At 38.7% G+C, this 12569-nt stretch overlaps 1 protein-coding gene across 2 annotated transcripts; it reads left to right on the top strand.

Annotated features, from left to right (window-relative positions):
- The first annotated feature begins 81 nt into the window (after positions 1 to 81).
- On the top strand, positions 82 to 4053 carry LOC103409091 (ETHYLENE INSENSITIVE 3-like 1 protein). Of its 2 annotated transcripts, none has more exons than XM_008347911.4 (2): positions 82 to 385; positions 1604 to 4053. In XM_008347911.4, the coding sequence occupies exon 2, from the start codon at positions 1795 to 1797 to the stop codon at positions 3613 to 3615; it is 1821 nt and encodes a 606-aa protein (XP_008346133.2). In that variant the 5' UTR covers positions 82 to 385; positions 1604 to 1794; the 3' UTR covers positions 3616 to 4053. The 2 variants fall into 2 exon arrangements, with proteins under 2 accessions (XP_008346133.2, XP_008346139.2); XM_008347917.4 differs by having other exon boundaries at positions 111 to 385; positions 1610 to 4053.
- Positions 4054 to 12569: the final 8516 nt, after the last annotated feature.

The following is a 12569-nucleotide window of genomic DNA, read 5'->3' as shown; positions in this document are numbered from 1 at the left end:
CAAAAAGAACGACAAGAAAAATAAAGTCTCCCCACGTGGTTCCTTCCCACGTATTAACCACGGTTAAAAGATAACCTAACCCTAGTTAGATAGTTCACCTTCCAAAAAGAAAAGTTACTGTTACCGTTGCTTTGCTTGTTCATATCCTTGTCCCTCCCCAACACACCCACCCACCCAGCCATCTTTCTATCTTTCTCTCATTTTCTTCTGCCATTAACATAGGAAAAGAAAACCCACTAAACTCTATCTCTCCTCTGACCAGTAAGGATAAAAATTCTGTGTCTTTCTCTCTCTCTCTCTCCCTCTCTCTCCCCCTCTCTGAGTAATCAGAGAGTGCTTGAGGAGCTTCAATGCCTTATACCACCGCTTGATATCCATCAATCAGGTACCTTCATTTTCTGCTTTTCTTTTTTTCTTAGATTGTTTTGTTTGTGATTGTTCTGTGTATATTGGGTTTATGTTAACATGTTCTTATCTGCATATTAATTAATAAATAGATATATTTGTTGTTAAATCTTGTGACTTTTCAAGGGTTTTGATGGTTGATCTGATTGCTCCTACTGCATCTGATTTGTAGAAACTCTAGGGTTCTTCTCTTATTCACTTGCATCTACATGTTTATCTGGGTTTTGTTTTTGTTGTTTACCATATAAATATATATATTGTTTTTTGTATTTTCTGTTTGATCTTTTTAGTTGCAGGGTTTTTTCTGCTTTGTTTTGTTTTAATCTGTTTTTTTCACAAAATTTTGATGTGAGTAGTTTGAATCTGGACGGAGGGATGCGAATGAACAGCCTTTGATCTTTGCTTAAAAATACAAAAACCAAGATCTAATGATTAAAACACCCGGAGTATCCCGTACTTAGGAGCACCTGGAAATTTTGATCCGAAAGTCGGCTACCCTGAATTTTCGGATTTATATTAAATGATGATAAAAAGGATTAATAAGTGAATTATGTTGCTTAGATATGTGATAAATTTGCTGTAAACCTGTGCTATAAGCTATATCAGTTTGTGTAAACAAAAATTAAAAACCCAAAACTTAGTCCTCTCAATACTCATCAATAACGTGTTACTGTAAGGAAAATGAATCTGGATGATAGTAGATCTGGAGGTGCCTGGTTCTCTACATGGTAGCGGTGTTCGAAGTTGCAGGGTGTTACGTGTAACTTAAATTTGGTTTTTTTTGTGACTACCTCTTGATTTTCGGGATGATGATGGATATTTTATTTTCCTTTTTTTATTGTTTTCTCTTTTTGCTCGGTTATTTGAGAGTCACTTCTTTTGTTGCTTGTAGTGACAAGGGCCATGTGTTGGGATTATCTTTTGGTTCTTTTTTTGTTTACGTTTTGAATGTGAAAACAGGAGATCCGTCACGTTACTTTGTTTGCTTGCATGCATTATTTGTTTGGTTTGTTGCCCATATAATTTATGGTATGTTTGTGTAAGTGAATCCGAATTGTTTATTGTGTTACTTGTTTGTGATTAATTGTATTTATAAAATTATTTACTTAATTGAATTATCATTACTGCTAGTTCAATGTACCTGATTTATGATTTGCGACAATTGTGTGGTTAACTGAGTTATTGTAATTTATTGTAGTTGCAGAAGATTTGATTTCGTTGGGTTGAGTATCCTTTATCGGTGGACCTTGGCTTTCAGAGATTTTAAAGCTAATAACTGTGCGCAAGATTGGAAATCTTTTAAAGAGTGAGAAAAGGGCAGAGAAGTTGACGTGGTGTGCATTTGATTACCCGTTTATATAATCAGGGTTGTTTTTTGTGTTGGTGCTAATGGGGATCTTTGAAGAAATGGGTTTCTGTGGTAATCTTGACTTTCTTTCGGCTCCATCTGGGGAAGGCGAAGCAGCTCCAGAGCATGAACCTGAGGCAACTGTGGAGGAGGATTATAGTGATGAAGAAATGGATGTTGATGAGCTGGAGAGGAGGATGTGGAGATACCGAATGCTATTGAAGAGGCTGAAGGAACAAACTAAGGGAAAGGAAAGAGTTGACAATGCGAGACAGCGTCAATCACAGGAACAAGCTCGGAGGAAGAAGATGTCACGGGCACAAGATGGGATCCTGAAATATATGCTGAAAATGATGGAAGTTTGCAAAGCTCAGGGTTTTGTTTATGGAATTATCCCAGAAAAAGGAAAACCAGTGAGTGGCGCCTCAGACAATCTGCGAGCATGGTGGAAGGAAAAAGTAAGATTTGATCGTAATGGCCCGGCTGCAATTTCCAAGTATCAGGCAGATCATTCAATCCCTGGGAAGAATGAAGACTGCAGTGTAGTGGCATCCACTCCTCACACTTTACAGGAGCTGCAAGACACCACTCTTGGTTCACTTTTGTCGGCTTTGATGCAGCACTGTGATCCACCCCAAAGACGTTTCCCATTGGAGAAAGGTGTTGCCCCACCTTGGTGGCCTACTGGTAATGAGGATTGGTGGCCTCAATTAAATCTGCCCAAGGATCAGGGTCCTCCCCCATACAAGAAGCCTCATGATCTGAAGAAGGCTTGGAAGGTTGGCGTCCTCACAGCTGTGATAAAGCACATGTCACCAGATATTGCCAAGATCCGCAAGCTAGTTCGTCAGTCCAAGTGTTTGCAAGACAAAATGACTGCTAAGGAGAGCGCCACTTGGCTAGCTATTATAAACCAGGAGGAAGCTTTGGCCCGAAGGTTATATCCTGATAGATGTCCACCTCCACTGGCTGCTGGTGGTGGGTCTCTCACCATCAGTGGTACCAGTGATTATGATGTCGAAGGTGTTGATGATGACGAAAATGTTGAAACAGAGGATTGCAAACCTCTTGTAAATCACTTCAACATTGGAACCACTGGTCAAAGAGAGATGCTGGTACCTCAGATTAAGGGAGAGCTGATTGAGATCAACTCAGATTTTGGTCAAAAGAGGAAGCAGCTGTCTGAAGAGCCACAAATGATGTTAAATCAGAAAATTTACACCTGTGAATATCCACAGTGCCCGTATCATGATTATCGCCTAGGCTTTCTCAACATAACTGCAAGAAACAATCACCAGATGAACTGTCAATACCGCAGTAATTCTTCTCAAGTGTTTGGAATGTCAAGCTTTCAGCTTCACAATGAGAAATCTGTGGGCTACTCTCTACCCATTGCTCAACCACCTGCACCCACAATTCAACAATCAGTGAACCAGGCCAGTAGGTTTAATGCTTCGGGAGTTGATGATGGGCAGAAAATGATATCTGAGCTTATGTCATTCTATGATAGTAATGTTCAGCAGAACAAGAACTGCAATCCTGGAAACCTCCATATCGTAGATAACCGCAACCAGCAGCAGTCGAAATATCAATTGCCAATGAATGATAACTTTTTTGGTCAAGGGGTGGATACAGGATGCAACATCAACATGTCTGAACCGGCCCCCATGCCTATGCTTCATCCAGGTTTCGCATCCCAGGAAGTTCAGTTTGATCAGTGCATCGCATTTGATTCTCCATTTGGAAACAATCCCATTGAAAACGTCGACATGAGATTCGACTCCCCCTTGCACTTGGCACCAGCTGATTATAATGTTATGGACGCTCCGCTGAAGCAAGATGCACCCCCTTGGTTCCAATGAAGTGGGGTTTTCTTATATTGACTGCTCCAATGTGTTGGAGTTACACAGTTGCGGACCGAATAGGTGAAGCTTCTTTTTAAGTTTAGTTGCTCTTTTTATCAGTCGGACTTGTTTGGTGTTTAGATGACTGCTCCAACCTATGTGTTGGTGGGAGGGGGGGGGGTGTGTTATGGATTACGTTTAGTTGCTTATATCTGTCGAACTTGTTAGATGTTTATAACCCTCGAAACTTGAACTGTAACTTCCTCATCCAAGTATATAGGTTATCTAGTTGCGGTATTGAGTAGAGCCAATAAAGGACTGGAAAACCCAATCCGTTGTTCCGTACTTTTGTTGAAATGCCGGAAACATTTTTCCGGTTGCTGAAGTCGATGTTGGCATGTGTAGTTATGTAATGTGTACACAGAAGACATCTATATATGTGATGGTTTTTATGTACCCTTTGCTTGTTCCTTATGCTATCAACACCAATATTCAAAGTGCTAGATTTGCCTGCCATCAACTATTCTTCCTATACATTGCATTACGTACACCGATACACTGAAGGAATCTTTATTGTCAAAAATTCTACAGTGCATCGATGTATGGGATTCCCCCGCTTTAGTTGATGCTGGATGGCTGGCTTTGCATGCTTTAATCTAAAATTCCTCTTTCTTAAATCTTGTACTGTTGTACATCACATACACGATGCACGAGAGAAGAACTTACATGCAACCATAATATCTTACGCTCCACGCATCTCGTCGTGATTTGCTTTGACTTGTTCACACAGTTTCGCGTGATTGGCTTCGAATCATTATCCTCTGCAAGAGATACGTCCACCTTTCAAAGGGGACGTATTATTTTTCTTTATTTGTCACATCAGTGAGTCCAAGTTTTTCTTTTGGGTCAAAGAGTTTGAAAGAAGAGTTGGTTTTGCGGTCAAAGTTAGGCAAGTTTTCTTGTATTTATTGAGTCATTAGATTCTCAACCAAGTAAATGGTAACAACCGGAAAGGGAGAGAGATGAATTCTCTTCTCATTGACTCCTAGTCTCCCTATTCTTATTTGGGTCTAGTTCAAATCGTGTACGCATAGAAAACAAGACAGAACGAAATAAAGCAAGCAGTTACTGCGGCTGCTGCTGCTACTGCTACTATTGCTGCTGCTATAAAACATCATCCATCACCCCAAGCACCCAGGGCTTCCGCCCGCAACACTGTTCCATTCCGTTCCGCTCCATTGACGATAAATGTGATTCAACGGCTCCAAAACACAGGAATTTCTCATCATCAAGATCCCTTTTGCTCTTAGACTTACTCCAACTCTTTGTGTAAAACACAAATTTTAGGTTCTAAACCTACCCCAACTTGTTTCAACCCTTGAGCGTGATATGTTTTTTAACCAAGACTCATTTTGGGGGAAAATTTAGCCCAGTATTCCCCTGGGTTAGTGGGCATAGTTTTATATTTATAAATTCATTGATGGCTAAAATTTATTATGATTAAATCCAACGGTAAAAAAAAAAAAAAAAAAATCTAACTGTCCAAATTTAAATTCAACAACTAAAATAATTTAATTTAATTTAATTTTTCATGTGTTTCATATTCTTTCATAGTGTTCCACGAGTTTTTTGGTGTCGGTTTAGTAATTTTTCAATATTGATCAGAATCTAAATATTTTTAGGTTAAAATATTCATAAAAATAAATTACAATAGCCTACATAATTTTTTTTAAAGTTACTTTACTAAAAACATTATCCTAATTTCGGGTTAAAAATTTAACTAGCAAGGTTGGAGCAGAAAAACTGTTTGGGTTCAAAACCTAAATTTTCGGGCTTAAACATTTTAGGTTTTAACCAAGGGTTGGAGATGGTCATGGGAGGCCAAGTTTCTATTAATCTTTTTTATTTTAATTTTAAAAGAGAAATAACTGGTAGCAAGCCACGATTATCCACCTATTCCGGGAACGAGAAAGACTCACAAAGTTTCTATTAATCTTATTGACATTATCACAACATACATGTAGGCAACCTGATGGTATGCATAGAATAAATTGGAATAGATGAAGTGTCAAATGGGATCAAAAACCTTTCCATATGATAACCGTGGCGGGTCAAGTATAAGGAGGACTAGTTGCGTTATTTCAACTTTATGGCATGCTAGCTTAGAATGGGTTCAGACGAGTACTAAAATTATTCTGATTACTGATTTCTCTTGTATTTTAAATGGACAAGCGAAAAATAAAAATTTCGAGCTCCCACGTTACAATCTCTAATTTACTACTGAACTAAATTAAGTTAGAGAGAAATCTCTTCCCAATTCATGACATTCACACAAGCCTCAGAGTCATAATGACTCCGTTAGAATTGTGGTTTGGCAGCGTGAGCTTTTGCTTCCTTATCTACGAGATTCATTGTCTCCTTCCTTTCCTTCTAACTAGGAGGTGAAAGTTGGATTAGAGATTCCAATCTAAACAGAAAATTTCCATTCTGAGTCCAAACATTATTGATTCCCAAAATTTTCAACAAAATTGAATGGCCATTGGAATGTACCTATCCGATTTCAAATTTCTCAAACTTGTTCCTTTAAAAAAAAATTATGCATATTCTTATTTTATCATGTTTGTTATTATATTTAGTATGTTTTATCTCATATTTTGTATATTTAATCATATTATTATATTCTAAAAATAAAGAGTATAATCATACATACTATTTAATCGTATCTAATATGGTCTTATGTCATAAAAAAGAAAATATTGCATAGTGCAATCATACAAGTTAAAAAAAAAATCTCAGTCTTGCAAAATATAAGAGATCTAAATCAAGTTCCGAAAATTCTGAGAGAAAACTAATTCCAAAATTTCCAATAAATTCTGATAATCCAAATTTCCGAAACTGGAACAAATATATGATACGAATGCTTGCTTCCAATCTGATCCGACCAAACTCACCCCTACTTCTAACCTTTAGTGAGATGATAAGATTTTTCTAATTAGGGAGTTTGTTTCCTTTATTGGAATTGGGCCTCTGACTCTTTTACTTGGAGCCCAAAAAGATATGTTCAAGATGGACTTCCCATAAATCTGCCTTGTTCGAACCAAATTTATTTCTTTTTCCTTTTGTTTTTAGGAAAACTAATGAAAATGGTTTGAAAATTTTGAGTTTTAATAATAAGGACAAAATAAAGGGTAAAGTGAATAGTACCAGGATTGACTTTTTAGTGTAAAAATGTGGTTTTTCATTAAAGTGAACAGTACCAGGTGCTTTTCATTAAACTTCCCTTTGTTTTTCTCAATCGTTGTCCCAATCGTTCTAAATCAGCCGCTTTACTATGTGCTCACATGATATATATGGATTATATAGGTAACTAGGATAATAACAATAACTTACATAACACGAGTGCATTGCACTATTGCGTGGAGTTGCATGTAAACTGTGAATAAATATGGACACAACTTTATTTACGTTGACACAGGACCATCCTGGCAGTATACTCATACTATGTAACTCCTCCTCGGCAACTAGAGATAAGCATTAAAAATTGCAAACTTCAAAATTGATGCATAGGCGAATTCCCAAGAGACCTATAAAACTTGCTACAAAATCAAATTGACTGACTCTTTTTTTCCTCAGCAACTAACTTGGACAATATATTCCCTCACTTCCCATATGAATCCTGTTAACATGAGTCTTAATTAAGGATGTAAAGTTTATGTAAATATTTTAGGAGTCCTTTATTAGGAAGAATATATTTTGTGTCCTTTTATGTTTCCTTGTGGAACAAGGATTGTGTATATATATTCTTAATCTTGTGAATAATAAGAAATTAGTAATTCAGCCATATAATTCCATTTGGCATTCGACCTTGGTTTGTCGTAACTTTAACTATAAATTTTTTTTATCGTGCCGCTATTGTGTCTGCAAGAACTATGTTCGCTGTTCTTGCTCTGTGTGTGTGCTGTTGTGCTATCGTGAGTGTGATGTTGTGCTTCCGTGACTATGCTACGATACAACAATGCTAAACGATAAGGAGAGAGGCTCAGAACAGAAATCTGGGGGTGGAATCGTTGGTTCAACTAGTTAGTATGTCCTTAACTTTGTGGTAATTCAGAATGATGCTTCTGCTGTGCTGAGTGTTATCAAACTCAATGGATCGAACTATCCCCTTTGATCCAAAGTGTTGGAGATGCATATCAGTGGACACGGTAAGAAGGGATTCGTGACAGGAAGTATCAAGGAACTGAATTAAGGCAGTGCTGAGTATGAGACGTGGGAGACAGGGAATGTAATTGTGAAAGGGTGGTTGATTAATTTTATGGATCCTACTGTCATGGGATTTTTCATTCACCTTTGCACAACCAAAGTATGGGAAGAGGTTGCTCGAACATATTACGATGGCTCTGACATCTCCCAGATTTAGGAACTGAAGGTTAAGTCGTTCCGACTTCGTCAGGAAGGATGTCCTATTGGTGTTTACAACATTGATCTCAAGTCAATGTGGCAGGAGTTGGATTAAAGCAGACCAATAAAGAAGAAGTGTGCTCATGATTTGAAGACACTTTGAGAAGAAATCCAACTGGACCGAGTTTATGCTTTTTAGTAGATCTAGATGATATGTTTGATAAGGTTTGTAGTTGACACGTCCCGATCCTGATGTTCGTGGGACATCGGAATGGTCACATGCTGGCCGACACCCGAGGGTGATGAAAACCATTTATTGAAAATATGAGAACTAAAATATGAATAAGATAAAAGAAATTTAAATATAATTAATATGCAAATGAGGAACGTGTTCAGAGCATACAACTAACAAGAACACTAAAAGAAATAATATAAAATTGAATGAATAAAAGAATGGGTCCTACACCGAGAGGACTCGAAGATGCCGATATGGATGTGCCTTGACGCCGGGATCATATGCCTTGAATCTAAATCCTGAAGCGGTGCAAAACAAACATGAGTGGACCAAGTTGATATACATATATAATAAAACAGTTATCAACATACTAACCCCCAAAGCTTTATGAAAACTAATAGCATAATAAGTGGTAGGTTTTTTCGAAAACCCTATCATGCAATAAAACATCACATAAAACACATCTCGTATATAGTGTGATAAATAGTGGTATCAAATAATAATATCTCCTAGCCCATTGCCAGCTCCATGTCTCTCGACCCGAAGCCAGAGATTATTTCTTCAGGCCCCTTGGCAGCTCCATGTCCTTTTACCTGAAGCTAGGGATTATTTCTCCCGGCCCACATGCCAACATCATAAACCTCACCCATAGCTAAATAGTGACCACTAGATAAGCACAAAACCATTTAACATAGTTTTTCCAAACACAAGTACATATATCTCAAAAACATATTCATAGTATAAAGTCATCCATCATCTATACTATAAAGAAGTGTTTAAAAACATGTTCTAAATAGTTGTTGACCCTAAAAACTACTAAGCCTACGCGGTGCGCAGGCCGAGTAATTAATAAGCTAACTACATCATTCGGTTATGTGCAGGGCATGCCAACTAGACGGCCGAGCTTGGCCAGTGAGTAAAATTTGTTGATGTTGCGTTGGGTGTGCTGCTGACTTCTGAATCTCGATTGCGACCGATGAGCGAACACTTATCGACCTTCGGGTTTTAGAGCCTGAAGACAAGGCTACTAGTTCTGCGAAGTTCAATATCAAATTAGGCTTTCAATGTGCCGAATGTAATAATTTGTAACACCTCACTTCGTCGAGAAGGCTAATGAGATGACATCTGCCAATAAAGATTCAAAAATCCTTCTCGACCGAGACTTGGATAGATAACCAGTCGGCCTCGACGCAGTGTTGTTTATCCAAATTGAAGGTGCTCCGTGGTTGGCTAATTCTACGGCAACAGTGTTGTTTATCCAAACTGAAGATGTTGGCCGGTTACCTTCACAGTGTTGTTTATCCAAACTAAAGATGTGTTGGCGAAAAAGAAAATAAAAATCTCAAGATGTTTGAGAGGTTTCGCATAGAGCGAGGGTTTGCGCAGGGCAATTTGTGTGTTGAGTTAAAGGAGGCTCTTCCGTTGCACCGAGTCTTGTATTTATAGGGTTGGGTATTTCCTTGGCATGGCCAGAGTGTCTGTAGAGTCCAATAAAACTCTATCCCAAGTTATACGCGCCATATCCCTTTGCCGTTCACTTTCTCCATGATAATTCATTACACATATATCCCAATTTCTTAAAGATAATGTTGAAAACTTACAAACTATAACACCTTCCACGTGACCAAAACTTCAAAGCTTTCCTGGAGCCTTATGCACCAACGAAATCGCATCATCACAGACCCAGACCTGCAGTCTGCATGCAACCCCATTCTTTGACTAATCATTCTCATCTTTACTTCCTAATCCTCTTATCTGATACATTTGTTTTGACCATATTGGAAAATAAAAAAATATTCTTTCATTATCCCTTCAAAACCCATCTGATCACGCCATCCCATCATCCAAGACTCCTAGGTTTCCTATGTCATCATTACAAAACTAGCCTTTCTAGGCTTGTCTCATCATCACGCAAAGCCATCACCTTTATTGTGGCATGCATCCTGACCCTATCTGAATGCATTTCAAATTCATTTTTAGCTTCCATGTACCGTCAGATATCCCAAATCAACTTAAACTATACTGCTCGCTTGGGATATAATTCACATCATATTTATCTGGTTGAAGAAAACGCTAGGATAATGCATATTAAAAGATAATTATTATGATAAAAAAATCATAATATTATCCTTTAATAATGACCAAAATTATCTCCACTTTTCCATCCAACGATTGAGAGCTATGCTCACTCAACGGCCATGATTGCATGGGTTGATGGTAAAAATTTGGGTCCAAACAATATTATATTGTCATCCATCAGATACCCTACAAAGGACATAGGTTCGATAGAAAATATGGTATTCCAAAATATTCTAAGTAAGCATAATATCTCATAAAACATTTCATAAAATGTAATCATTAAATCGTGTTTTTCATGTATGCATTTCTACTATTAAAACATGCATTTTAGAAGGGGTCCACTCACAGATACATTGTTGCCGAAGAGCCACGCAAACTAGCGAAGACGGATTTGCTATAATTTATGCACCTAAGCATATAAAGGGTCCAATTAATAAAACTATACTTAAACGAATGAATTTGGGAAAACAGATGTCATAAAAGGGTCTAAGACGTCGAAATTAGCCTATGAGGGGTCCCAAACGAAAACCTGAAAAACTACCAAAAAGTCAACATTGACTGTTGACCGGTTAAAGTCAAAGTTAACGCGGATGGTTGACCGGTTAAAGTCAAAGTCAACGCGGATGGTTGACCGGGTCAAAGTTAAAGTCAACGGCCAGACCTGGTCAACAGGGTCAAAGTTAACGGGTCAACCAGGTCGGGTCAAACCGAGTCAACCGGTTTAGGCTTAGGGTTGGACAGGGCTAGGCCTAAAGGAGTGGGCTTGGGTTCCAAGGCCCAAAGGCCTTATCTGATGGGTTTTGGTTCAAGGGGCCTGTGCTTGAAAGCCCGGCCCAAAGCAAAGGGTTTTGGGTTTTGGGCTTAAGAGCTTATGAGCCGAAACCCTTTGGTCTTGGGCTGAAGGCCTGGCCCAACAAAAGGGTTTTGGGTTTAAATAAAAATAAATAGGTAAAAGGATTTTGGGTTTAGGCATAATGGCTAACGGGCTTAAGTCCCGACTCCTAAACGGCCCAAAGGACCTTGTTCACTAAGCTTGGGTCATTCGACCCGTTACTCGTTGGGGAAGGAAGCTAGAGCTTCTCGGGCTCCGATCGTCATCATTTGGTCACCATAACTTACGATCTACCAATAAAATTAAAGGTAGAGGTGAGAGGGAGAAGTTGGTACCTGAGGTTTACCGTGAAACTGCCAAAGATGGCCGGATTTGGACTTGCACACCCACAATTCATGGGACTTGGGTTTGGTGTTCTCTGGGTACTCCAAAGCTTCACGAAGAAGGTGGAGAGGAATGAGAGGTCTACGAGGGTGGTGGTGGTGATGCGCCGTCATCGGGGTGCTTATAAGGGTGTGAATGGGTGCGGCTTTGATCTATGAGAAATGGGGAGAGTGATAGAGTGAGAGAAAAAAGTGAGATGAGTGAGTCTCGGGGCAAGAGAGAGAGATAGAGGATGAGTTGGGGTGATGCCACGTGGCAAACGAAGAGAGAAAAGAAAACAAAGATGATTTAAAGTGTGCTTTCTGTGGTCAAACCTGCCACACTGAGGATACAAGTTTTGCGAAGCATAGAGTACCCGAATGGTTTTCAGAGTTGAAGAAACGTTTGCGAGAAAATGAGTGTGCAAATAATGGAACAAGTGGAGGACGTCATCCTTAGCCACAACCACACTGAGCAGTATTAAGGAAACCTAGTTACCTTTTAGTGATTTGAGTCAGTCTCTGTTGACTTGTACTGGTGAATCATCGTTTAATACAGGTATTGTGGGACATGTTCTTTTAGCCTCTGATACTGATCATCATTTAGGTTGGATTCTCGACTCTAATGCAACGAATTATATGACTTACAATAAAACTTTGTTTCAATATATGACAATATCTCGTAAAAAGCGCATAGCTACTGCCAATGGCACTACTGCTCTGGTTATTGGAGCAGGAATAGTGTGTCTTACACCCTCTCTTTCGTTACATCATCTATTATCTATACCACAAGTTACTGAGCAGTTGGATTGTGTTGTATAATGTATCCGTCCCTTTGTACCTCAGGATATTCAGACCAAGGAGATAATTAGGTGTGGTACTAAGAGAGAGAGGTTGTATTATGTGGATGACATCGTTCCTCGAAGAGCTAATGCGGTTTGAGCATCTCGTGCTAGTAATTTACAAGAAGTTTGGTTATTGTATCGCCAGTTGGGCCATGTGTCTTTTGGTTATTTAAAGCGTATGTTGCCTAGTTTATTTCGTGAAATAATTGAATCAGACT

This window comes from Malus domestica, chromosome 02 (assembly GCF_042453785.1).
Source record: "Malus domestica chromosome 02, GDT2T_hap1".
Lineage (NCBI taxonomy): Eukaryota > Viridiplantae > Streptophyta > Magnoliopsida > Rosales > Rosaceae > Malus > Malus domestica.
Note: the sequence above shows the minus strand (reverse complement) of the source record. Positions and strands in the feature narration are given on the sequence as shown.